This window comes from Lonchura striata, chromosome 8, assembly GCF_050655825.1.
Source record: "Lonchura striata isolate lonStrDom1 chromosome 8, ASM5065582v1, whole genome shotgun sequence".
NCBI lineage: Eukaryota > Metazoa > Chordata > Aves > Passeriformes > Estrildidae > Lonchura > Lonchura striata.
In genome coordinates this window covers 5846776-5868941 of record NC_140710.1, presented here as the reverse complement: position 1 = coordinate 5868941, position 22166 = coordinate 5846776, and the positions used below count along the sequence as shown (strand labels likewise).

The 22166-nt window shown below is 40.3% G+C and overlaps 1 protein-coding gene across 2 annotated transcripts in view; it reads right to left on the bottom strand.

Annotated features, from left to right (window-relative positions):
* Nucleotides 1–22166, bottom strand: part of SLC1A7 (solute carrier family 1 member 7) — a 48824-nt gene that overhangs the window by 1548 nt on the left and 25110 nt on the right. For both annotated transcript variants that reach the window (XM_085586248.1, XM_021525042.2), the window contains exons 4-10: nucleotides 20567–20609; nucleotides 19567–19786; nucleotides 17194–17293; nucleotides 15678–15911; nucleotides 8778–8972; nucleotides 5625–5759; nucleotides 1604–1703 (exon numbers count right to left, since the gene is read on the bottom strand). In XM_085586248.1, the coding sequence (XP_085442374.1) occupies nucleotides 1604–1703; nucleotides 5625–5759; nucleotides 8778–8972; nucleotides 15678–15911; nucleotides 17194–17293; nucleotides 19567–19786; nucleotides 20567–20609 (1027 nt within the window). The remainder of the gene's footprint in view (nucleotides 1–1603; nucleotides 1704–5624; nucleotides 5760–8777; nucleotides 8973–15677; nucleotides 15912–17193; nucleotides 17294–19566; nucleotides 19787–20566; nucleotides 20610–22166) is intronic.

Genomic DNA, 22166 nt, shown 5'->3' with positions numbered 1-22166 from the left:
AATTGAACTTACACTCATGGTAACAACTGCTTCCCATTGGTAGAATGATACAAGTAGGGTAAACAGAGACCAGAATTCCAGAGCTCACTTCAAAAGGTACAGACTCTCAATGGCCACTGTGCTGAGCTCTGGACAGTGCTTGCTCTTGGGTGCAATTAAATACACCAACAACCATTTGTTGTTGCCTTATGCCTTTCTTCTAACCCAGTAAAACAACTCCTGTCTCGTCAGTTTTGTCTCTTTTGAAGGAAATAAAGGGGATTTTATTAACTGATTCACAAGTTAAATGTGGAAGTGTTCTTTAAATCAAACCAGATTCTGATGGGGAAAGTAAGACGTAAATACTGGCAAAGAAAGGAGGTGGGCTTGCAGCTGAGAAAATAAGGCCTTTGGGTATATATTACTAACTGCACAAATTATGCAGCCAAAATATATGGCAGACTAACAGTATATTTTAATACCATTACAGAGCATGATTCAAAGAAAAATCTCATCGCAGATGACTAAATAATCCCTCAGGAGGGATTTCATATTACTGCAGCATCTCTTCTTAAGTTCTGACTGAGTTCTAAATACAGCAGTGAAATGTCAGGAGTCCTGTGTTATGCAGGAGCTCAGCCTACACTTCTGGCTTTGTAACGGATGACCTACCTTGCCCATAGGTCGTATTTTAGGGGGTTTGTAGGTAGCTGCATGTGTAGCCCCTATAGTCAGGCCTAATCCTCTCATCAGTAATTACTGCAGGTGCTAATTGCCTCAGAGGACACTATCTGTCTTTTTACATGCTATTTCAAAGAGCAGGAATTTTAAATGAAAGTTTTAGGAAGGGGATCCCAATCAATGGGATTGACCACAAAATTGTAGAATGGAAGAAATAATGATAGAAACAAAACTTTGTTATTTGTGTGGAACACTACAGATGATGCACAGAAATAAAACTTGTATTGTGAAGATTAGTCCTGATGAAGAAATGTTCCTGCATGAACTATTCTATCTTTGTGGAAGAAAGGTAATGAAAGTCTGCAATGAGCTAAAATGGTTGGAAATTAGCTCCTCCAAATCTGATGGGCTCATGGAATTAGGAATCTCCTTTGTCAAGGATTGAAGGAAGAATGTGAGGAGTTCCTGTTACAAGGAAAGACTGAATTATGCATGCCAAAGAGGAAGGAAAAATGCATAGGAGTGGAAGGAGGCAGGGGCAGAATACAGAGATATGTGTGCTGTATGAAATAAGATACAGAGGAAGAAAAGCAAAGCTGTAAAGAAGGGCTTCTATTAAATGTAGAAAACATGAAGATGTCTGAGAATGAAGTCTAGAATGGAGTCATGTGCTTGTACTAGTCTGGAAAGAAAATTGTTTTAAGGGTAGCTTAGATTATACTGACTCAGGGGCTTGCAATGCCCAGGGTAGTTGCTTTTGATGTGAGCTCATTGATTATGCATATACACACGCATGGATACCTTTGCCTCTCCATAATTCAGCTGCCAATTGCCCAATTCTGTCCTCGCTCTGAAACACCTTTTGTAAACTGGAGAAACCAGATGTGGGAGCTCACAGGCTCTATGCCATGGAACAGCACACCCTGGCTCACAGTGCGGTTACCTCGTCACCATCCTTGATGAACTCCTTCCGGCAGATGTGGGCCATGATCCCAGCAGCCAGCGCGTCCCCCAGGACATTGATCATCGTTCTAAACCTGTCTCTGGAAAATGAAACAGCAAAGGTAAGGTGTTGGCTCTTTGGGTACTTTCCTGTGCCTCCATCAGCTGTAATTATGCCTGAAAGCCAGTTTTGCTGGGTTTATGAGCTATAAAATGTTTAGAAATGTTAAGAAGTTTGGTATCAAGCATCCGTTAGTTATTGAGCAGCTCAGTTGGGTTTTCCAGCCTTTTCTGAGCTTGGTGTGTTGTGCTGCCACACACTTGATTGTGTGAACTGAGCTAAGTGGAGCAGCTGTGTTCCCCTAGAGATGCAAGCTGATTCAGGCCTGAAAAGGTGGAACTGCACATCACACCTGCATTTCTGTCCCAGTTTGTATGTTGAGTTCCAGCAGTATGGCCTGATTTGGAGACTGGTGCTGCAAATGTCTGAAATCAGTAAAAGCAGAGATCAGCCAGCACAACCAGTCCCTTATATTAGTGATCATGGTACCAATCTTAGCAACCAAAGTGATACTTCAGAAGATTATTGTATTGGTAGAATGGGCAGGATACAATCAAAATAATTCACAAGATTCCTACGTAACTACACTCACAAACCAAGGAGCCACTGACCGTATTTAAGTAATGTTCATTCCTGTAAAACCTGTGGTGACTTTGGCTCTTATGCTGGCTATGCAGTAGCTCTTAAAGATTCTTCATTTTCAGTTACCTTTTCCAATTTAAACTTGTATGCTTGACAGTATTTTGTATATGTAGTATATATATATATTTGTATATATAGTATATATAGTTGAACTATTTTTCTTTTATTAATTTATGGGATTTCTTCCCTGTTTACACCTTTTGCCCAGTGTCTAAAACATAAATCTATTAAAATTGTAAACAGACAAAAGTAACTGGCTGTCACACAAAGACAAGTGTTACACTTGAATCATCCTGGAACCTATAGTTAAAATTGATGAAATTTCAGATAGATGATATAGCTTTTAAGTCTGAAATACATCATGTCTTTTCCAAGAAAAACATATACATCTGAAAACTCTGTCATATTAGTAACTTAATTTATAAATGTAGGTTTTAAAATGGAGGTTCAGAAATCTCCAGATGTTTGGCTTATTAAAGTCAGTGACAGTCCAATATCAACACTGCCCAGATTTTTGATCCTGTATCTTAATATAGAAAAGAATTGAAACTCTGTGCTGATTTTTTTTCAGATATTTTAGGCAAGTACTCAGCGCATATAAATGTTTATGCATTTGCCTGCTTAATTATGAAAATTCCTTCATGAAAGCTTATTTGTGTGTGGAGTTACTAAATTGTATGTGCAACTGCTAGTAACTTCAGCAATAATATTCTACAGCCTACACCTAGATATGGTTCTTGACTCCAGGACCCAGTCCTACACTTGTTTGCTTAATCAATTTTTTAAAATTCCTGCTGTTCTGATTTTGGGTTTTGCCTTGAAGAAAATTTCCACAAGAACATGTTAAACAGGGAAATAAAGCAGTTACAGCACGCACTGATAAAAGTTCCTGTTACACATTGACTTCTTTCCTTCCTGATTATCAAATAGTGATTCTTGGAAAGATACTCAGTGTTGTGAATTTTGGATTGTGCAACAAGTCAGCTGTGGTAGAGAAGAAGTTGTATGAGCAGAGCTCAAGAGTTTGAGTTCCCTTTTGAGCACTAATTAGCATCTTTTCAAGACAGGATTTTTCCAAGGAAACGGGGCTCCACACTGAAACTCCTAAGAAAAGGGACTGCCTGGCACGTTGTTTGACCAGTTGTGTTCCACATTCATTCAGTGTGTGGAGCAGTCTGCACTGTGCATGAGGAGAATCACAACACACACCACTGGCATTTCTCCACTGAGAGGCCAACCTGCTGCTGGTGAAATTTCTCTCTGTGCAGACATGTGAGTCAGTGGTATTTGAGCTGTAATTAATATTATAAAGATGTAAAACTTTTACCTTGTGTTTGATAAATGAGCTAGGAAACATTTTGATTTTCTTCTTTATGTCTCTAAGCACTAGCTAGAGGTATGAAGGTCACATACAGGTTATGGCTTCCTAAGAGTTGTAATACCTGCAGTGCATTGTAATGGGTATTTCAGTCTCGTGAGATCATCTAACCAGCCTTCTTTAAGCATTCTTCATACACCAGGACTTCCAAAACTAATACTGAAAAAATTTACCGTGTCAACCACATTGACACTTTACATCTGCAGGCTCTTGAAACCACCAAGTGCCAAAATACAGAAATATGCTTTTTGTTTGAAAGGTCATCTGCAAAAGACAGAAAACTGGGTCTATTCCTTACTCACTTTTTAATACCATCTGGAGCTAGAGCTTGAAGAGTCTTTTCTGTGTTGTTCTGAAAAGTTGTGTAAGACAAAAAGAAGACTAATTCCCATGAAGGCTTACTGGAAGAACAGTGAAATGTTGATGTTGCAAGAACTGGGCAAAAACTGAGCAATATGGAGGGAAAAGGCTTTTGTAATACAGTCTTAAAATATTCCTACAACACAAGATTCATGACTCCTATTAATGCTAATAATAATAATAATTTTCTATTACACTGGACAGAAAATATTTTTTCTCACAATTCTTCATACAAAAAAAAAAGTGGCTGAAAGTTGACTAAAATAGGATATATAACCAAATGGACTTGTAACACAATTTACACAGAACCCTGATGCAATGAAACTCCCTATATTAAAGGACATATATTTTATATAGCTTAAATAAAGATAATTTGGACATTTTCTTGTGGTTACACAGTTAATTGACATACTAATGAGCTAGGGATCAGTATTTTATGATTCATCTTCCTAAACTATTCAAAATTGATTGATTCATTGGCATTTACATGAAAGTTGAGAGTTCAAATAAACCACTTCATAAGAATTTTTAAAGTGACTCTTCTCATGAGTGACACAAATCCCTTTCACCATGAGTGTGTTAAGTATCAGCCCCTGCTGTGCTGTTAAGTGACTGGGGATGCAGCAAAGTGCCCTCTCTATAGAACAGCTGCACTTGCAAACCTGGGGGCTGCAAGCAGGCGCTGCCTCTTTAGCACTGAAATCAGAGAGCACAGAATTGCATCATGGTGAAAGGAAGATATTAGTGGTGCCAGCACTCAGGCTGACTGTGCTGGGCTTGCAGCAGCAGTAGCCATACACAGCCCACACCATCACCGTGCTGCCATGGCTCTTGTGGCCCAGGCTGCCAGTGGTGGCAGTGCTACTTGCTGGCTTTAGCAGTGGCTCAGGTCTCTTGCAGAGTGCTTCACTACTCTGAGATGATGGCCTTGAAATGTCAGTGGGCTGATAAGTGGAGTGCAGGCAAACCATGTTTCCTAGGAATGTTGGCCCCTTATCCTTGCCCAAGGCAAGGTGCCAGAGTTGCCCCTGAAGCACATTTGTCTGCCTCAACCTTCAAACTTGTCTTGAAGATCATCATCCAGCCCGGCTGTGTGCAGCCACTTCCATTGCCTGACTATCCTTCTACATAAAAGTTAAGTTCTTTTTGGATCTCAGTTGAAGTAGGTACTTTGTTCTAGTTTTTCATCTTCCCTCCCTGTGAATGTGAAGATTTATTAATGTCCTCTTCTGGACAATCTTATCTATGTAAAAAGCTGCTGTGGTGACCTCTTCAGCTCTGGTTTTAGACTAAATGGACTCCATTTCTTCAGCCTTTCCATGCAAGACATATTTCCAAGAGTCATCTAAACTCCTTCATTTGTCTTTTTCAATATAATGTCCACATCAGTAGAGTTTTTAATCTAAGGCTACGTTAATACCATTTCAAATTACATAATCACTTCCTTTGCTTTTTTATATATATATATATATATATATATATATATATATATATATATCTGTATTACTGTACCCCTGGAGACCATTTGCCTTTTTAGCCAAATTGCCACCATGGAAGCCACAAGAGCTTTGTGTTACTTACAGTGCCCAGTCGACAGCAATAATTAACGTGATGTCATCTGTTGGGAGCCCCACCGAGGTGAGAACAATCACCATTGTCACCAGGCCAGCTTGTGGGATGCCTGCAGCACCTATGCTGGCAGCTGTTGCTGTGATACTTTAGCAAGGAAAGAAAGGAATAAGCTTTATTTTCTGGAAGGAACCATGTTTCTAAACCATGCTCTTACACAAGCCATGCATGGAAGTGCCAGTGTTTTGTGGACAGAATCCAGGTGAGACAGCAGGAACAGGGCAGACTGTCTGCCCAGGGCTGAATTCTCACCCTCAGCCTTTGCAGCCTCGGCACCGGTGGAGCAGTTCTGTTCTCTCCCTGTATCAAAGGTGCAGAGCAGAGGGGCCAGCCAGGCTGTGGGCTGAGTTCTGCCAGTTCTGCCACCCCGAGCTGTGTGCCAGGAGTCTGCCAGCCCCACTCATGGTTGTTGTCCTTGGCAGCTGAGCTCCCAGCAGACACTTCTGGGTCACAAATCTGTGGCTGGCCCTGCCTGGGGACTTTACTGTCAATCCGTTTCAAGGGTTAGGCCAAGGGTAAAGAGACTGGGCCAGAGGTGAAGCCCTTGCACAGCACATGGCTTTGCATACTTGGATCTAAATGTGAAGCAAGCCTGAATGTGACTGTACATGTTCAGTTTCTGGAAAGTATTTTTACTTGACCTTCATACAATCTTTCAGCCAGGCAAGTAGAAGTGAGTGGGAGACCAGGGCAAGAGTAGACCTGGCAAGTTTAACATTCTTTTTCATAATGTTATTTTTAAGGGAGGGATTTAATTATTTTTTCCAGGAGCAAAAGTGACTGGTTGTATTCATTTCCACCGAACTAGTGACTTCCAAGAGCTAGGCCATCCAGCAGAAAGACAAAGAACAAATGCTGACAGTTGTAAAAGGATGACAGAAAGCATTTACACTGGTAATCCTCTGCATTCATCAGTCAAGAATGTCAGAGCTTTTGGAAAGCAGTTAAGTCTCATTAACCTACTATGGAAAATGAGGATAAGTGTATTCACCCATATGGAAACTGAAACACAGGGCTATCCAGTCCCTTGCTTACAGCTGTACAGTGTACCAGTACAGTATTTGTACCTAGAGCCCTGTTTTTAAAATAAAAAGACACATTAGCATGTGGGTATGATAGGGAAGGGGAAAGACCTAAAATTAAATTTTTCAAAAGTTAATTTGTGTAACATCCTAATAACATTGTAATAGAGCATAGATAAGAAGGGACAGAAGTTCAGGAGCTGAGTAAGAGATAACTATAATGAACATTAAAAGCCTTTCCAGTTAGTGCTATGAACTGTCTGTCTGATCAGGACTGCTTCTGCTTTCTGCCTCTTACATCAGGCCACAAAGTCTCAGGACTTACTTGGAAGTAAAACCAGGAGTGTTTAACTAAGGTTTTACAAGCAAGCTCATCTGCTATTCCTTTCCATCTTTACCTTAATGTAGATATTTTTTTCTGTAAGGTGATCAGTTGATGGAAATCTTTACTCTCTTTCTCTGCTACATCAATGTTTGCATTGATAGAAACTGTTAACCTGGATTTTACAAACTATGAGCAAAGTAGACTGATTATTTGTCTAATAATTTTTCCCCTCTGGAAGAAATATCCTGGCATTCAGAATTATTTGAATTTTAAATCTCCAGGTCCTAAAGTACTAAGATCTAGAAATTGAGTCCACCATGATTTCCTGTTTAGCGTCCTCATTTGTGCATATTTTTATTTTTCTTCTCTTCTTGGATTTTTCTCAATCTTTACTTGTATTTTCAGTCTACTGGTTTACTTCTGTATGGTCCTTATGTAGTAGCACTTAATGTGGGGGGTAAAAGAGATAAAAGGAGGTTCTGCTAAGAAAAAGTTGGAGCTTACATTCTTTGCATTTTGTTATCACCCTTCTCCTTAATTTTTAAAATGACTGTTCTTTACTTCAAAGTGTGTGTAATATCTGCTCATGCTCTGCCATGTTTTAGCATGACATGCTAAAAAAAAAAATCTTGAAATTCCAAATCAGAAAAGACAAAATTTTAGCACAGGCTCATTCCAACAGTTTTCAAAGAGAGTGCAGGCCTGAAGCAAGAGCTCATATGGGCACAATTTATTTTTTATTTTTGTAGTCCAACGAGGTCTTGCCAAAAGCCTATTAGCAAATCTCAGCTGTCATCTGAGGTTGTTTTCAGCACTCTCCTCTTCTTGTCATGAAGATTTTCAGGTCCAGCAGAAGATGGGCAAGGCCCAGCAGTGTAAATGGGGCAGTGGTGAGGTCAGTGGGTGGGTAGTTAAGGAGATCTCAAATATATTGCACAAAGCTCTGACTATGAGGAATGTTTTTATAATCATTTGTTCCCTGCTGGAAACCTGCAGGTTTCAGTCCCTGAGGAATTCTTTGGCAGTCACTGGAGTTATTCTGGCAGTAATTGTTCAGCTGGATCTTCCAGTCTTTTGGATCCATTACAGACCTTTCAAGGATGGAGTACACAGCTATAACATTCTCTACCAACTGAGAGTATGGTTGTTTATGAAGCTTTCTGCTTTAACAACCAGCAGAGAAGACAATTAGAAAACATTTTAGTGACTTGACATCTTTGTGAAAACCTGCCCTGATGGTAGCATCTGTCCTCCTTCCCTCTTCCCCTAATCCTGCAAGAGCTTCCCGGCATGCACTATTCCCTGTCACTTGATATAAGACTTTCAGTTTTGCAGCTTTTTAACCTTCTCCTTTCACTTGAAGACACAAGTTGAAAACAGTTGTGAAGTTGAAAATAGTGTTTTAAACACCAATAATAATAAAATGCTCCAATGCTAGAAGTGATCAATGGGCTGCCTAAAAGCAAAAATTAGACAGTTATCTTCAAACAGAAGCACATTTCCTGGTGTCCACATGCATCTATTAAAAAGGACCACTACAATTCCTCTTTGAGCAGTGACTGATCTCTTACTTGGAAACAACCCTTCTATGAGGATGCATCTTTGATAACAGCAAAGATGAGTTTCATTCTTGCTACATACAAGAGTAGTGCCTCAGACTCAACAAAATGATGACCCTGATGGGTCCCTTCCAGCTCAGCAGATTCCATGGCTCTATGCAGACTAGCAAGCCCCAGCATGTGGAATTGTGGTTTGTACCTTATGGTGATGATCTGCCCAAAGTCCAGCTCGTAGTTGTTGACTTGGGCGATGAAGATGGCGGCCACGGCCTCGTACAGCGCCGTCCCGTCCATGTTGATGGTGGCTCCCACGGGCAGCACGAAGCGCGCGATCCTCCTGTCCACGTGGTTGTTCTCCAGCAAGCACTTGAAAGTGATAGGCAGAGTGGCTGAGCTGCACAACAGCACAGAAGCACACATTGGGTTATTTTTGTTTCTGGGGAGTGAATGAATTGTAGCAAACCTTGTCCTGACAGGGGAAGTTTCACACAACCGTCCGAACTCCTTGCTCTGCATGTGCCTCACTTGCCAGGTAACTCACTCCTTTGCTTGATGGAGGATAAAGACAGTTTCACGTATAAATGTTGGATTTAGAGCTAATTTTGCTTCCCAAAGTTAGAAATATTTTTCTCTCTTTCCCTGTTTCAGAATCAAAGGGACAAAATTCCCACAGAGGCAGCATCGTACACTCAAATGCAAAAAAAGGGAACAACATTCTGAGCAGCTTATTCCTAAAATCTCTGAAAATGTTTCCTTCCAGGCCTACCTCATGTGTAAACAACTTTTTGTTTCTGGGAAGGGTTAGACAAAGATCTTATCAACAGCAGCCTGAAGATAAAAGCTGTAGACGAAACGTCTGTGTTTAAGAATATAAAATCCCATTTTCTCCCTGGGACAGATCTGCCCCCATCCCTTGTGTGATCATATAACAACCACATAACTGCAGGTCATATAATAATGTGTGCATATGTAAATGAGATATGTGTGGAATAGAATGGAATGGTATAAGAACATTTGACAGATATTAATTTTAAATTGAGCTTCATACCCTAAAAAATATTTCAGATTTTTGTTTTCATTAACTGAGACAATTAACAAAACACTATATGGTCATATATTTTCTTATTTTGAATAAGAGGTACACATTTTTAAATACTAATACACTGAAATATATTTATTTGTTTATTTTATCAGCCTTTTGGTAACATTCTGCATGTTACCATGTGGTGTTTTATTCACTGATGTCATGAGTAATGAGACTGCATTCAAGTGAGTGAGGGGGTATTTTTAATGGCACATTAGTTTGTATGGAAAATAAGTAACACCACTGAAAAAAATACACAAATCACAAAATATTTTCCTTGTTATTATACCAACTTTGATACACTGCTCACTATCTGAGACCATTTAAACAGATGCAATATAGCAAACTTCTTCAGAATTATTCCAAAGTTACCTCTTTAAAAAGGTGGTAATAGGGGAAATACGGTATGGTGACACTGTGATCTTCAGTGTCCTGTTGTCCTGTGATTTACACGCCCTGAGACAGGAAATCCAAGTGTCTTCCCCTGGTTTGGCAGTTCAGATTGCTCTGTCACCGTGTGTAGTGACCCTCACATCAAAATGTGCCTCCAATACCTAAATCTTACAATTAGCTGTTCTCAGTTGAAGATAACACACTGGTTCTGCAAATCCTTTCTCAGTTGTTACAAATGTTGTATAAGAGCACAGTGGGATTCCAAAAACTCTGAAATCACAACCCCAAGTTTGCAGGAATGCCTAAGCAAAATGTTTCCCTGAGTAGGAGTTGTCATTTTATATTTGTGCAAACTGTTGTTTGAGGAAAGTAACTGTGTTTGGAATGGAAAAGTAACTTCCTGCCATGAAAACACAAAAGAAAAAAGACAAGGCTATGTTTTCAGTATGATATCTCTGTTTTCTATAACTTTATGAAGTCTTACTGCTGAATTATTTACTACCAACTGGCAGTCACTGCCTGAAAATCCAGACCAAAGTCTTTCTCTAAGTAAATATGCTAGAAAGGCAAGTAAGCAATGGAAATCTGATTACCTCCTGTAATTGGGGTGTATTAAACTTTAATTCAGGCAGTCCTACTATTTAATCAATATTTACTTTGAAAAACAAACACAGCAAAGCATAACCCCGTAATCCCCAAGCTGCTCAGGAGGTGTCATTTCTCTCTTGAGCGTGCCTGTCATTTTTCACACGGTTATTTGTGAATGACTGAAATTCTCTGCCTCTTGTTTACCATAAAATGTTCATAAAAGAAGAGGCTGTGGCTCACAAATAATGCAGAACTGAAAACCCTGGGAGCAGCTGCAACTAGGAGCAGATTCAGTAGCATTTCTAGATATTCTGACTAGAGGCTTCACCAAGAAAAAAGAATTTAACTCATTGTCTCCCTTTTCTTCAGTTACTCAGTTTTTGAGAGTTAATTGTTTTTAAGGACAGTCTTCCCTCAGACATTTAGCTTTTCTGTAACAAAACCCTGTCTAATTTCTTTGGGTGGAAATGAGGACAAAAAGGTAATTTTACAAGTCCTTGCCACCTTGCCTACACTCCGACATACCAGAATATTAAACCTAAGTGTCTGCCTGTTCTGAGGGCAGAGATACAAGTTTTAGCTGATTAATGTATTACAATTTGATTGAAGTGTCAAAAATATTGTGCAAAACAATCTCATAGTACCAATGGCACAACCAGAAAAATCTGTATCTGTTTCCATTGTTGTAAACAGATCTTACGACAGTGTTTTTGCAAGAATTCAGCTTTTAAACTTGTTCACTATCTCACAGTTAGGTGTGTCTTTCTTTGAAAAAAATGGTCAGAATGTAAATGCCATGATGATGAAAAACGTGAAAGATATTGAAAGAGAACAAATTTCCAGATTCTTGTATTTTCTTAGACAGCTACTACATTGTCTCGCTCAAATTTATGACACTGCGTCTTAGAGTTAGTAGGATCTGTGTCCTGCTTACTCCTGCTGAGAGACTTTCCAGAACTCTCTGCTCACATTAGAAATTGAATTTATGATCTAGAGGTAGTCTTCTCCATTTACAGTAAATTTGATTTATGTGCTTTGTATATTTCTCCTTGCAAGTCAGCTGTTGCGATACATGATGTTAAAAATCAGCTTTTTCCTCTGTCAGCCTGGATTGACCCAATCAGTCTTTTTAACCTCTCACTTAGGAGATTGCTACTTTACATCCCTGGTTACCCTTTCAGCACCTGTTTCATAGAAATTAACATTTCCTGAGGACAGCTGACAAAAGTTGTGTGGAACATTCTAGAAGAGGTTGTCCAATGATGTTCCATTTTTATTCATATTATATCATCTGGCACACACCAGAAAAATAGGTCTTATTTAAAGCTTTGGCTACTGGTGTCTCTCAGGGAGCAACGAGGGGAAAAAGGGGTCCTACTGTAATTTTAGAATAATATTAATATATAATTTCAATATTATAAAAGACATTATCAAATAATTTGTCTAGTTTGTCTTTCTAGTTAAACTAGGTGAAGTTTGTTTTCTTGAAAGCTACTTTTATCTAGTGTTAAACAGTGGAGCAGTAACATTAAAGCTTGACATTTAATATTTATTGAGAGAAAAAATATACTCTAAAGCACTGATCTTAATCTGCTAACTCTTTTAAAAACTGACCCAAGGCTTTCAACTGAGAGGTATGTTTTGCCAGCATTAACTCTAACAATTAAAAATACAATTCAGAGTCTTAATCTCAATTTTGGGATAAAATGCTGCAGCTGCAGAGACTGAGCATAAGCTAATGCTGGCCCAGGCCAGGCTCTTACTAGTGAGAGCCACAAGGACAGCCAGTCACTGTAGAAGAACAGCTGTTCAGCCTGCTCTGTTTATCTTATCATTCAAATGCATTTTGATGTTTGCTCCAAAAAATCAGCAAACTGATCTCATCTCCCCTTTCTAAATCTGCCTTTAATTTACACTGTGCAATAGCCAAGATCTTAGTGTTTCATAAGCAGCAAAACCCTTGAAAAACTCATGGTTTATAATTTGTCTTTAGAGAAGATGAAAATTGCTTCTTTTGATGGGATGTACCACTGAAAAGATGCTGTTTTAATTCATTAATGATATGGAAAGATGACCTAGAAAAACAAAATTCCCTCTTGCCATTCGAATGAGGAAAGCTAAGATCAAGAAGAACTTTGCCTGCTGGCCAAATTCTGCTTTTTCAGTGTGATAAGAGGTGACAAGATCAGGGGCAGTGTGAGGGGAAGAAAGCAGAGTCAGAAATCCCCAAATGTGCAGCCTGGACACCCCAGAGGAGGGTGGGCAGGGGCAGCACGTGCTGTGCACCTCCAGGGCTGCAGGAAAGAGGAGCTGTGCACATTCACTTGTGTCCTGAAGGATGCACCAAAGGAAAAAGACCTGCTGTTCTGCCCCTGCCTCTCCACTGAAAATGGTGCAAAGCAAAATATGCTGTGGTTGGGGTTTCTGGAGAAGCATAAGAGGACTGAGAATGGGGTGCAGAACCTTTCACTAAGGGGAAGTGAGCAGAAATGATGTTGAGATTCAGTAAAATCCTTGCCAGCAGATGGCTGCTTAGTGGCTTTCAGGTTCTCCTGTGTTACATTCTTGGGCTTTGTAAATGGTGCTGTTTTTGCTTCTTGTAGTTTGATCTTTAGCTGTAAAAAAAAGCTTTTCCCAGGTGCAGAGTATCTGAAATGTTATCAGCACACTAACTCGTGGTTTTCTTTCTATCTTTAGATGTAGACCTGAACCAACACAGAAACATCTCCAAGAAACACATCAGTATTTTTAAAATCAACTCTTTATTCTCCTCTAGGATGATCTGAAAATCCAATACCCACATGACAAGTGTTATATAATGCCCCTGTGGCAAGTCTTATTTAACCAAATACAGATGTGTTGACTGTCAGGAGAGGCAGCTCTCCTGTCCAGCCCCAGTTATTTGTGCATGTTCTTTTGGCAACAGCTCAGTTATGTGCAGTATCCATTCCTTTCAGAGTAATGAAGGTGAAAAGTTCAGCTATCTCTAGAAAAGACACTGATTTGAGCAGAAAAACATTGGAAACCATTTTGGGCCTGTGTTGGATTTGCAAAATATATACACTCTTAAGGATGGAGAAACAGCTAAATCCAAAAATGTCCAAAGCCCAAATCCATATATACAGAGCCTTCCCTCAGGACTCACCTTAAATTTGGTGATACTGTAGCTTCTGCCAATAAAGATACTAAATTTGGTAGCAAGTCCTGCTGGTGGTTCTGGTGCAGACTGAGCTGCCAGCTGGTGCCAGAGCTCTGTTCCCCTCTCTGGGCCTGTAAGTAATTATTCCTTGCACAGCTGAAGGGAGAATGTGCTGTCTCAAAGCTCTTGATATCCCCAGAGGCAGGGTCTTATCTGGGAGTCAGAGCCCAGGAGAGTCAAAGCACAGGTTTAAGAGGAAGATGAATTCCCTGTGTATTCCCCACTGTCAGAGGGCACTCTCACATCAGCTTGTAAGGGCTGAGGAAATGGGGCTGAAAAAAAACCTCAAGTAAGAATTGGTTTCCCTTAAGGAGGCTCAGCAGAGACAGAAATCTCTCTCTCACCAGTTTCCAGATCAGTAAAGGACTCCTAAATTGGTGATAAAACCAAAATGCAATGTTAATGCATAATATAGAAAATCAAGAAAAGCAATGATTTTGAAATGGTGGAATACCTGCTGATCTTGTCTTTATTAAACCTCTCTTGTTAAAGGCATCTATACTCATAAAAAAAGTTGGATATTTTTTTCTAAAAGAGAAATACTCTGATTTTTAGTAAAAGCTATCTCTTTCTAGAAAAAAAAAAAAAAAGAGAATGAAAGGAATGGCACAGATTAAAAAAACTGAGTTGTCAGCAATAGAGTTTTCAGAAAGGGAATTCCTGGAGAAGCAGGGAAGGTAGTCAAGTGTGTCAAATGTGAGCCTGATGAGCCTTTTCCAACATTAACATCTTTAAGTGCAAAATTCTCATCTTACTTGAATGTGGGGATGTGGTGACATCTCAAGCTACAAACTTTTTATGTTCTAATAAAAAAGCTTTCCTTAAGTGCATGTAGAGTTTAAGCACCACTCACCATGTCATTTTTCTTGATTGTGTGTTTCTCAACATGCTGCTCTTTACTGGTCATTTTGGAGCAAACTATTATATATAAAAACACTCCGTGAAATGTCACAGTGGAAATCCAGTACCTTCTGCACTGAAATAATAATTCCCTCTTCCCCTTTCTTTTAATCTGTGGCTTCACAGATTAAATCTGTGAATCAGATTGTCTAATCTGTAGACATTCCTTCAGCCACAGATGCCATGAAGCTGTGTTGTCATATTGGCTACACAGAAATGTTATTTTAATAGTAATTTCTATATCTGCTCCATGCAAGGCAATTCCAGCCCTTTCAAGCACATCTCATGCACCATTTTCTCCATGTTGGGAGTAATTTTCATAGCCTGTTCACAAGCTGGTTCCCATTTTCACTGTACCTTTGTTCAACTATGGTTAAAATTCATTGTACATCTTCTCTAAAAAGGGAGCAAAAGATACTATTCCTTGAGCACAACACTTAAATACTTTCCCAGTGCTGGACAATAGCTTGCAACCACAGTCTTTTGTTAATGTACCAAGAGACAAAGACTAACATGAGTGGAGAGGATAAAATGTTTCCATATGACTGAAATAGGAGGTTCCCCACTAATACCAAAAATGAAGTCTGTACAAACTGCGTGTCCCTCATATACATTAACTTTGTAGAAGCACAATATTTTTATATGGAAAAAGAACTTATTTCCTTTCTAGTCCTCTATTAAAAAAATGGTTTTATCCAATATTTTTAAACCAAGGGAAAACAATATAACAAATATTATTATCCAGTGGCTCCCACATAACTTCCAAATGTTGAGACACACATTTTTTAAATTTATACCAGTGAGTGGGACAGAGACCATTGTTCAGATACACATATATCTGCTCCACTATGGCAATAGTGTGCTCTTCCCAAGAGGTAACTGGAGTAAGGCTCTAGCAAGTATTTTATTGGATCTGTCTAGAAACTCTATTATACCTGGAGGATGTGGCCAGAGCAATGAGCAAGGCTTGAAGGATCCCTCTGATGAAGACAATGGGATTCTTCTTGGTGATGAAGAAGTACATCATTGGCAGGATGAAGAGCCCGTGCACCACCAGGCCGCACACCACCGTAATGGCATAGAAACCCAGCTTCTTCCCAATGGCTGAGGGGTCATCCATTTCTAAGATTTTGCCAGCTATTAGGAACACAATTCCAAATGGAAAATACCTGAGCAAAAAGAAAGACATTACTAGGAGACAGCTCCCTTCCATCAGTAAGAGCTGCAGCTCCTTCCAGTGGCAAGTGCAGTACCTGCCCTGTCCAGGTTTGGCTGTTGTGTTTCCACACCAGAGCAGGATGCCCAGAGCACTGAGCTGGACAGTTTTGTCTGTGGGGTCCCCCTCAGCACAGCTGAGGTTATGGTGCTGGCAAGCAACAACTTTAAAATCTTTTGGTTCCAAAGGCAGCTTTGATTTTTAACTTCAGGCAGGTAAATTACTGGGAAGAGGGGGAATGAATCCTGAGCTCCTCTCATGTGTTTGTGTTCATGTAGCTATTCAGGGATTTTTGTTGGAAGCTCTTAAGTAAACGTTTATGTTGCCTTTGGAAGACAGAGGAGAACCACCAACATGCATTAGACATGCTCTTGGACTGCCTGGGGGTTTGATTTGTGCCAGATAAATAGGCAGAAGGATTGTTAGTTTCTGAATCTGCTCTGGACAGGTGCTTTATCAAAACTGTTGTGCTTCTGTGCGCAGCTGCGTACAAAGTCATGGATACCAAAAAGCTTTAAATTTAAAAAAAAAAATAAATCTGGAAGCATCCAGCCATCTTCCACTTGCAGCTGTGCCATGTCCAGAGACTTGACAATACTTCCTCATTTTTCCAGAAATAAACTATCTCCTTTGACATATCCCAAGCAATTCCCTGACCCAGCTCACTCAGATGGGACCATGTAGCTGTAAAGAGAGGCTGTGTGCTGAGTGCTGGTTCCCTGTCCCACATCAGGCTGAGCATCCTGAAGTGGGGAGAAGGTGCTAAGCTGATAGTGCTTCTTGTTGGCAGCCACATGCTGTTCCTCTGATCTTTTGGTCAGGTGAGTTGGCAGGTCTGGCTGGGTCTGCAGCAGTGCTGGAAGGGATGGAGGTACCAGCTAGAGCATCCCATTGTGCTTCTCCCTTGTGTGGCCTGGCTGGCTGTGATTCCCCTTTGGCTTGCCCAGGGATTGCCTCACATATGCTGTATGTGGGGCATACAGCACACCCCACCCAGCTATACCATGTTCTGTTATTTGGGAGTAACATGGAGTGTGCCCTGTCAAAAGAGTGGTACAGGTCAGGGACAGATGTATGTGCATCCTCAAATGCTGATGCCCTGCAAACGAAGAGTTATTCATCCTCATTTACTTCCCTAGAAATAAATGTGTGAGATTTCTGTGCATTTTCTTCTCTTGAAATGTTCTTACTCTTTTTAAAAAAATATTGATTTTCTCAGTAAAACAGTTACCTACCAAACAGCAACTGCCACTATCTTCATGACAGATTCGTTCAAACACTGGCAAAAGCTGACCAAAGGGACGCCGCTGTTCCCCATTCTTCCCAACATTATACCTGCAACCAAAGCATTCAGGTTCAGTTTCTCAGGTGTCTTCACACACAGCCCCAGTGCTTTCCCTCCCTGCTGAAAGTCAAAGCCCTCTGGTAGCAAGGCTGTATCCTGAACTATCAGTCATAGAGCCCTGTGTGGGATTTGCCTGCTCTGAGTGATCCGTGGAACACAAACTGAGAAACATTTTCTATTGAAGGAATCTGTCTCTGCTTACAGCCAGGCTGCACCAATGAGGTCTTGGGAAGAAAAGCCAGGTTTTGAGGTTTGCTGTGGTAATGGGGAGTTAATAATGGAGTCTCTGTCATATTTTTAGTAGTTTTCTATCTACATGATAATAATTAGGCTTTATAGACCGCCAATCTTTGCAGTTTTGGGGGATGTAAGGAATAGCAGATTCATGGGGATGAAGGCTAAATTGCTATAAAGACTAACTAGTAAAGAAGAAAGCAAATAAAACCCATGTATGTGCCCTCATTGCTCAGAAAAGAACTAAATACAGCTCTAGGATGTATCATCTAACCATATATTCTCCAGACAGTTAGTTTCCATTAATGCATATAAATAGACAACATTTTCCTATAGTTATCCTTCTTACAAGCATTTACAGTGATCGAGTCAATTGCTCAAGGAAACACTTCAAAAGCTGGCTGCACCAAGGGAGTTTGCCTTTGAGGGGAGCTGCCTGGGGAGGCAGGGGCTGGCAGTGGGGTGTGTGCTGCTGCTGGTTCTGGATGTGCAGTGGCCTTGCCTTGAGCAGGAGCCCATCTCTGTCTCTTGGAGCCCCCATGGCTCCGAGCCACGTCTCAGGCAGTGCCGCTTCCAGGGCCATTCCCTGCTGGGGCAGGCAGGGAGGCTTTCAGCTGCCTTATCCAGGGATTTCACATCACAAGATGTGAGTTTGTAAGCCTGTTAGAATTCATCTAAGCCATAACTTTTAGGTCAGAAGACAACACTCTTTCATTAAGCTGTTTCAATGCTTCCGTTTTGGAGGAAGACAGCGATAAATGCTTGGCCACATCCTTTGTTCAAAACAAAAGCCTGAAATAGTCACTGGTGATGAGTTGTTGAGGGTTTGGTGTCTCAGGTTTGTTCATGGCTGGTACAGCCAGAAGTGACCCAGCGGGCATGCTGTGGGTGACAATCCTGGTGCTGTTTTGTGTCCATCAGCCAGGAAGAAGCCAGGTCTCAGCTTCTGTCTGCAAGAGCCAGACTGAGGGGCTCGTTAAAAGTTGTACATTCAGTTCTGGGCAGACAATGAATGATCTTCTGTTCTCAGAAGCAAAAAATTGCCCTTGGTCCTAATAAGTAGATGTAATTAATTCATTCATATCCAGTAGGTTTTGACTGGAATAGTGTTTGTGGTGATGCTGTACTTTGGAAATGGACTATAAAATACTACAAACTGGGAGACGGCCAGTTTCCATCAGGGTTGTACAGGGAATACCACCCACTGGAGAAGCTAAAAAAATAGAGACAAATTCACTAATTCCGGGTTTGAATCTTGACCCCTTGTGCTTGTATGAACCACAATATAAATAAATACAGCCAAAGATGTTTTATGGAACTACCTTTGCTGACCAGATTAACTTCCAAGAATAAATTTACATAAGGAAAATTTGATCAGCATTTTCTTATAAAAGTCATCAGAACTTTATGATTAACTAGGAAATGTTTGTTTAAATATCTTCTTTCAAATCCACAAACATAATAAAACACACATGGCATCAATGAGTTCCTCCAGCAAGTTAAACTAAATAAATAAGCCAGACAGAAGCTCTTACTCTGACAAGCTAGTAGGTGGTATATAACTGTCTTCATTGCAGGATACCAAAAATAAAATCAAAAAGTTTCAATCAAAAAAAGAATATCCACAGACTTAAAATTCATAAAACAATATGGGTTGGCATACTGGTAGAGGGCCCATGGGTCTGATCTGGTGGTAATTCCTGCCTCCTCTGAGCACACTGTACAAGGTTGTCTTACAATCAGCAAAAGATGGGTCATAAATAAAAGCTCAAAATAATTGAGAAAAAAATAAAATACAAGTGAATGCACAGAAAATCCAACTCCATGGAACAAAAGTCATCAAGGATTTTGAAAATTTGGCTTTGAAAGGGTGGGGGTACATCTCTGTAACAGTCTTGAGTTTTCCCCAAAAAACTTTAGATAGAAACAGTTAAAAAAGCTGAGTCAAGAAACCAAGCAACCCCACCCCAATCCTTTTCTCTTAAGTGGACACTTGGATTATTGCAAACCAAACATGTCTGAAACCTACCCATCGTGGCAGAGAATATCACAATCCCAAGTACATTCATGCCATCACTGGCACCTGGCTCTGATTTGTAAATCACTTCAGGAGGGGGGGTGATATCCAGGGCAAAGTTCTGGACGTTGGAGCCGTTCTCGTCCTGCACGCCGTAGACGATGATGCGGCGGGTGCTGCTCTCGGGTGCCGCTCTGTTCGATTTAATGATGGGAATACTCCTGGTGCGATACTGAAAGAAAAAAAAGCAGTTTTGATTACAATATCCCAACAGGAATTAATAGTTTCATGAGACCTCCTAAGTGCTCTGTTTCAACAGTGCTGCATGTTGAAGGGACTGGCATGAAAAGGAGAATGAACGCTCCTGTCTCTATCTGATAAAATCTGTAAAAACAGTTGAATTTTTGGAAAAGCCTAACAAAACCAGAGTTCCTATGATCAGACCCTGGTCAGCAAACATTTTGCCTCCTGACCAAGCTACTTTCCTGTAAGACATAATTAGGAATTATTTCCTAGAGGTTCTAAGTGCCCTACTCTTTGTGAGGTTCCCATGAAATGGTCTTCCAGGTGAAATAAATACAGCCATGCCTCTTGCTCCCTCAAAACTTCTAGATGAGCTTTTCTTGCCAAATTCCAGCCTGAGTAATTAGATTCTTCCCCAATACATTACTTTGTTGCTTTAATTTAACATGATATTCTGTTCTTATTTTGTGTGATGTTGCAGGGTGCTCTTAAATAAATTCCAGCGCTCCTCAGGTGGACATGGAGCTAACATAGGAGTGCATATCTATTCTCTAGTCATACTAGAGAGCACTTTATCCCTGTTTTGCCTTCAGATACCATGGCTGCTGAGGCTAATGGAATGGGACTCCTTAATTCCCAAATGCTGAAGGTACTAACAGTGTCTGCAGTGGTATGCCATGGCTACATCTGGGTTGTGTTTTACAAAGGTACATGTTTCATATAATACTGGCTCATGTCTTTCATCAGTAAAAGGAATATAGCAACTTACCTGCTTGAATGTGGCCTCAACAAGATTGGCTGGAAACATGTTCCTAAAAATGAACAAATAGAAGAATAATTTCTATGGAACTGAAACCAACTTCTTTTTACTGTGCGTTGGGTCTGCCATGATAAATCAGTTCTTTGCCCTCCTGGAGAGCAAGAGCTGGGCAAGTGCAGAAGATGCCACTCTCTCCCCCTATGCCATACAGCTGTGCCTGGCTGAGCACAGCTCAACAGAGACACAGCTCCTCGGAACTGAAGTTTTGGGACTTGCTTCCAAACACCTGGGGTGAGACCCAGGAGCTCTGGCTGCAGATTCTGGCTCTGCCACAGTCTCCGTGTTGTAACTGGGCGACATCATTGCTATGATTCCCTTCCCCATCTGCTGACTGGGGGGATGAATATTCTTTTATTCCATATTTCGCCTTCCCTACTTAGATAATGAGCTGTTCAGGATAGTCAGGGATGTATTCCTGAGACCCCTGGGTGCTGTAATCTACTATGGCACTTCTAAGTACTCCTGTGCTAATTCATAAACTCTAGTACCCCAATATATTTTCATCACTAAAATTGCAGGTGATATGGATTTTGCAGTGGTTTGGTCAAGAATGGTTTGCTTTTCAAAAGGAGGATCTCATTCCTGATTAAAAGAGTTGAGATTAGAGCTGTACACCACTAAATTTTATTTAGATACAGTTCTGAGGCTTCAGAATAAGAACCTGAATGAGGTCAACAGCTTCATCTTTGCTCACAGCTGAGCTGCAGAGGAAGGCAATGACCCAACACTGAGATTGCAGGGAGAGCAATAGATTTTTAATTTCAAAAGAAACCCTTTTGTCACCTTTTCTGACTTTCTGTGCATCTTACTCTGTAACACTTCACACAACTACATATGGAATTAATTTGTAATTTCAGTTTGAGCTGGAAAGAGAGGAAGACATTCAATCCTTATTTGAAATGAAGAGCACACCCTCTGCAGGATTCAAAGAGGAATCATAGTATAATTGGGGAAAAACAGCTAAAAAGTAATACATTTCCATGCAAAATTTGGGAACCAAGATTTGTGTGATGATTCTAATAGTATCATTTTCAGGTCTGATTTATTTCCAACTCTAAGCTTCTGAACCTTGGGACAGAAGACAGTGACAGTCTATGACCCAATTATCTTCTTTCATATACCTTTATATATGCAAGGAGAAACTCCTGACTTCTCCAACAAAATTACTTTTAATTCAAAGTCCTGCTTAAACCCCAAGACAGGTTAACCCTCAAATACATATGAAGAGCTTTTTCTCAGTTTTGAAGAGAATTGCTGTGTGCATGGACAGTTAAATGCATGCTGAACCGGGACATTTTCCAGAGCTGCTTTCCTCTCTGCAGAAGCAGCAAGCAGCAGCACATACTTGTTGCTAACAGAGTCACTGTGCAGCACTGGCTTAGAAAAGATTATTTTTTTTCTATTTTGAGTGATCATAACATGATATTATGGTCACACTTAAAAGTATGAGGTAGATTCTGCATCAATCACTGAGAGCAGTTGCTACAAAGAGGTAATTGTTGTTTTTAGGGAGAACTGTGGGAGAAAAATTTTAATTAAGTGATAGTAG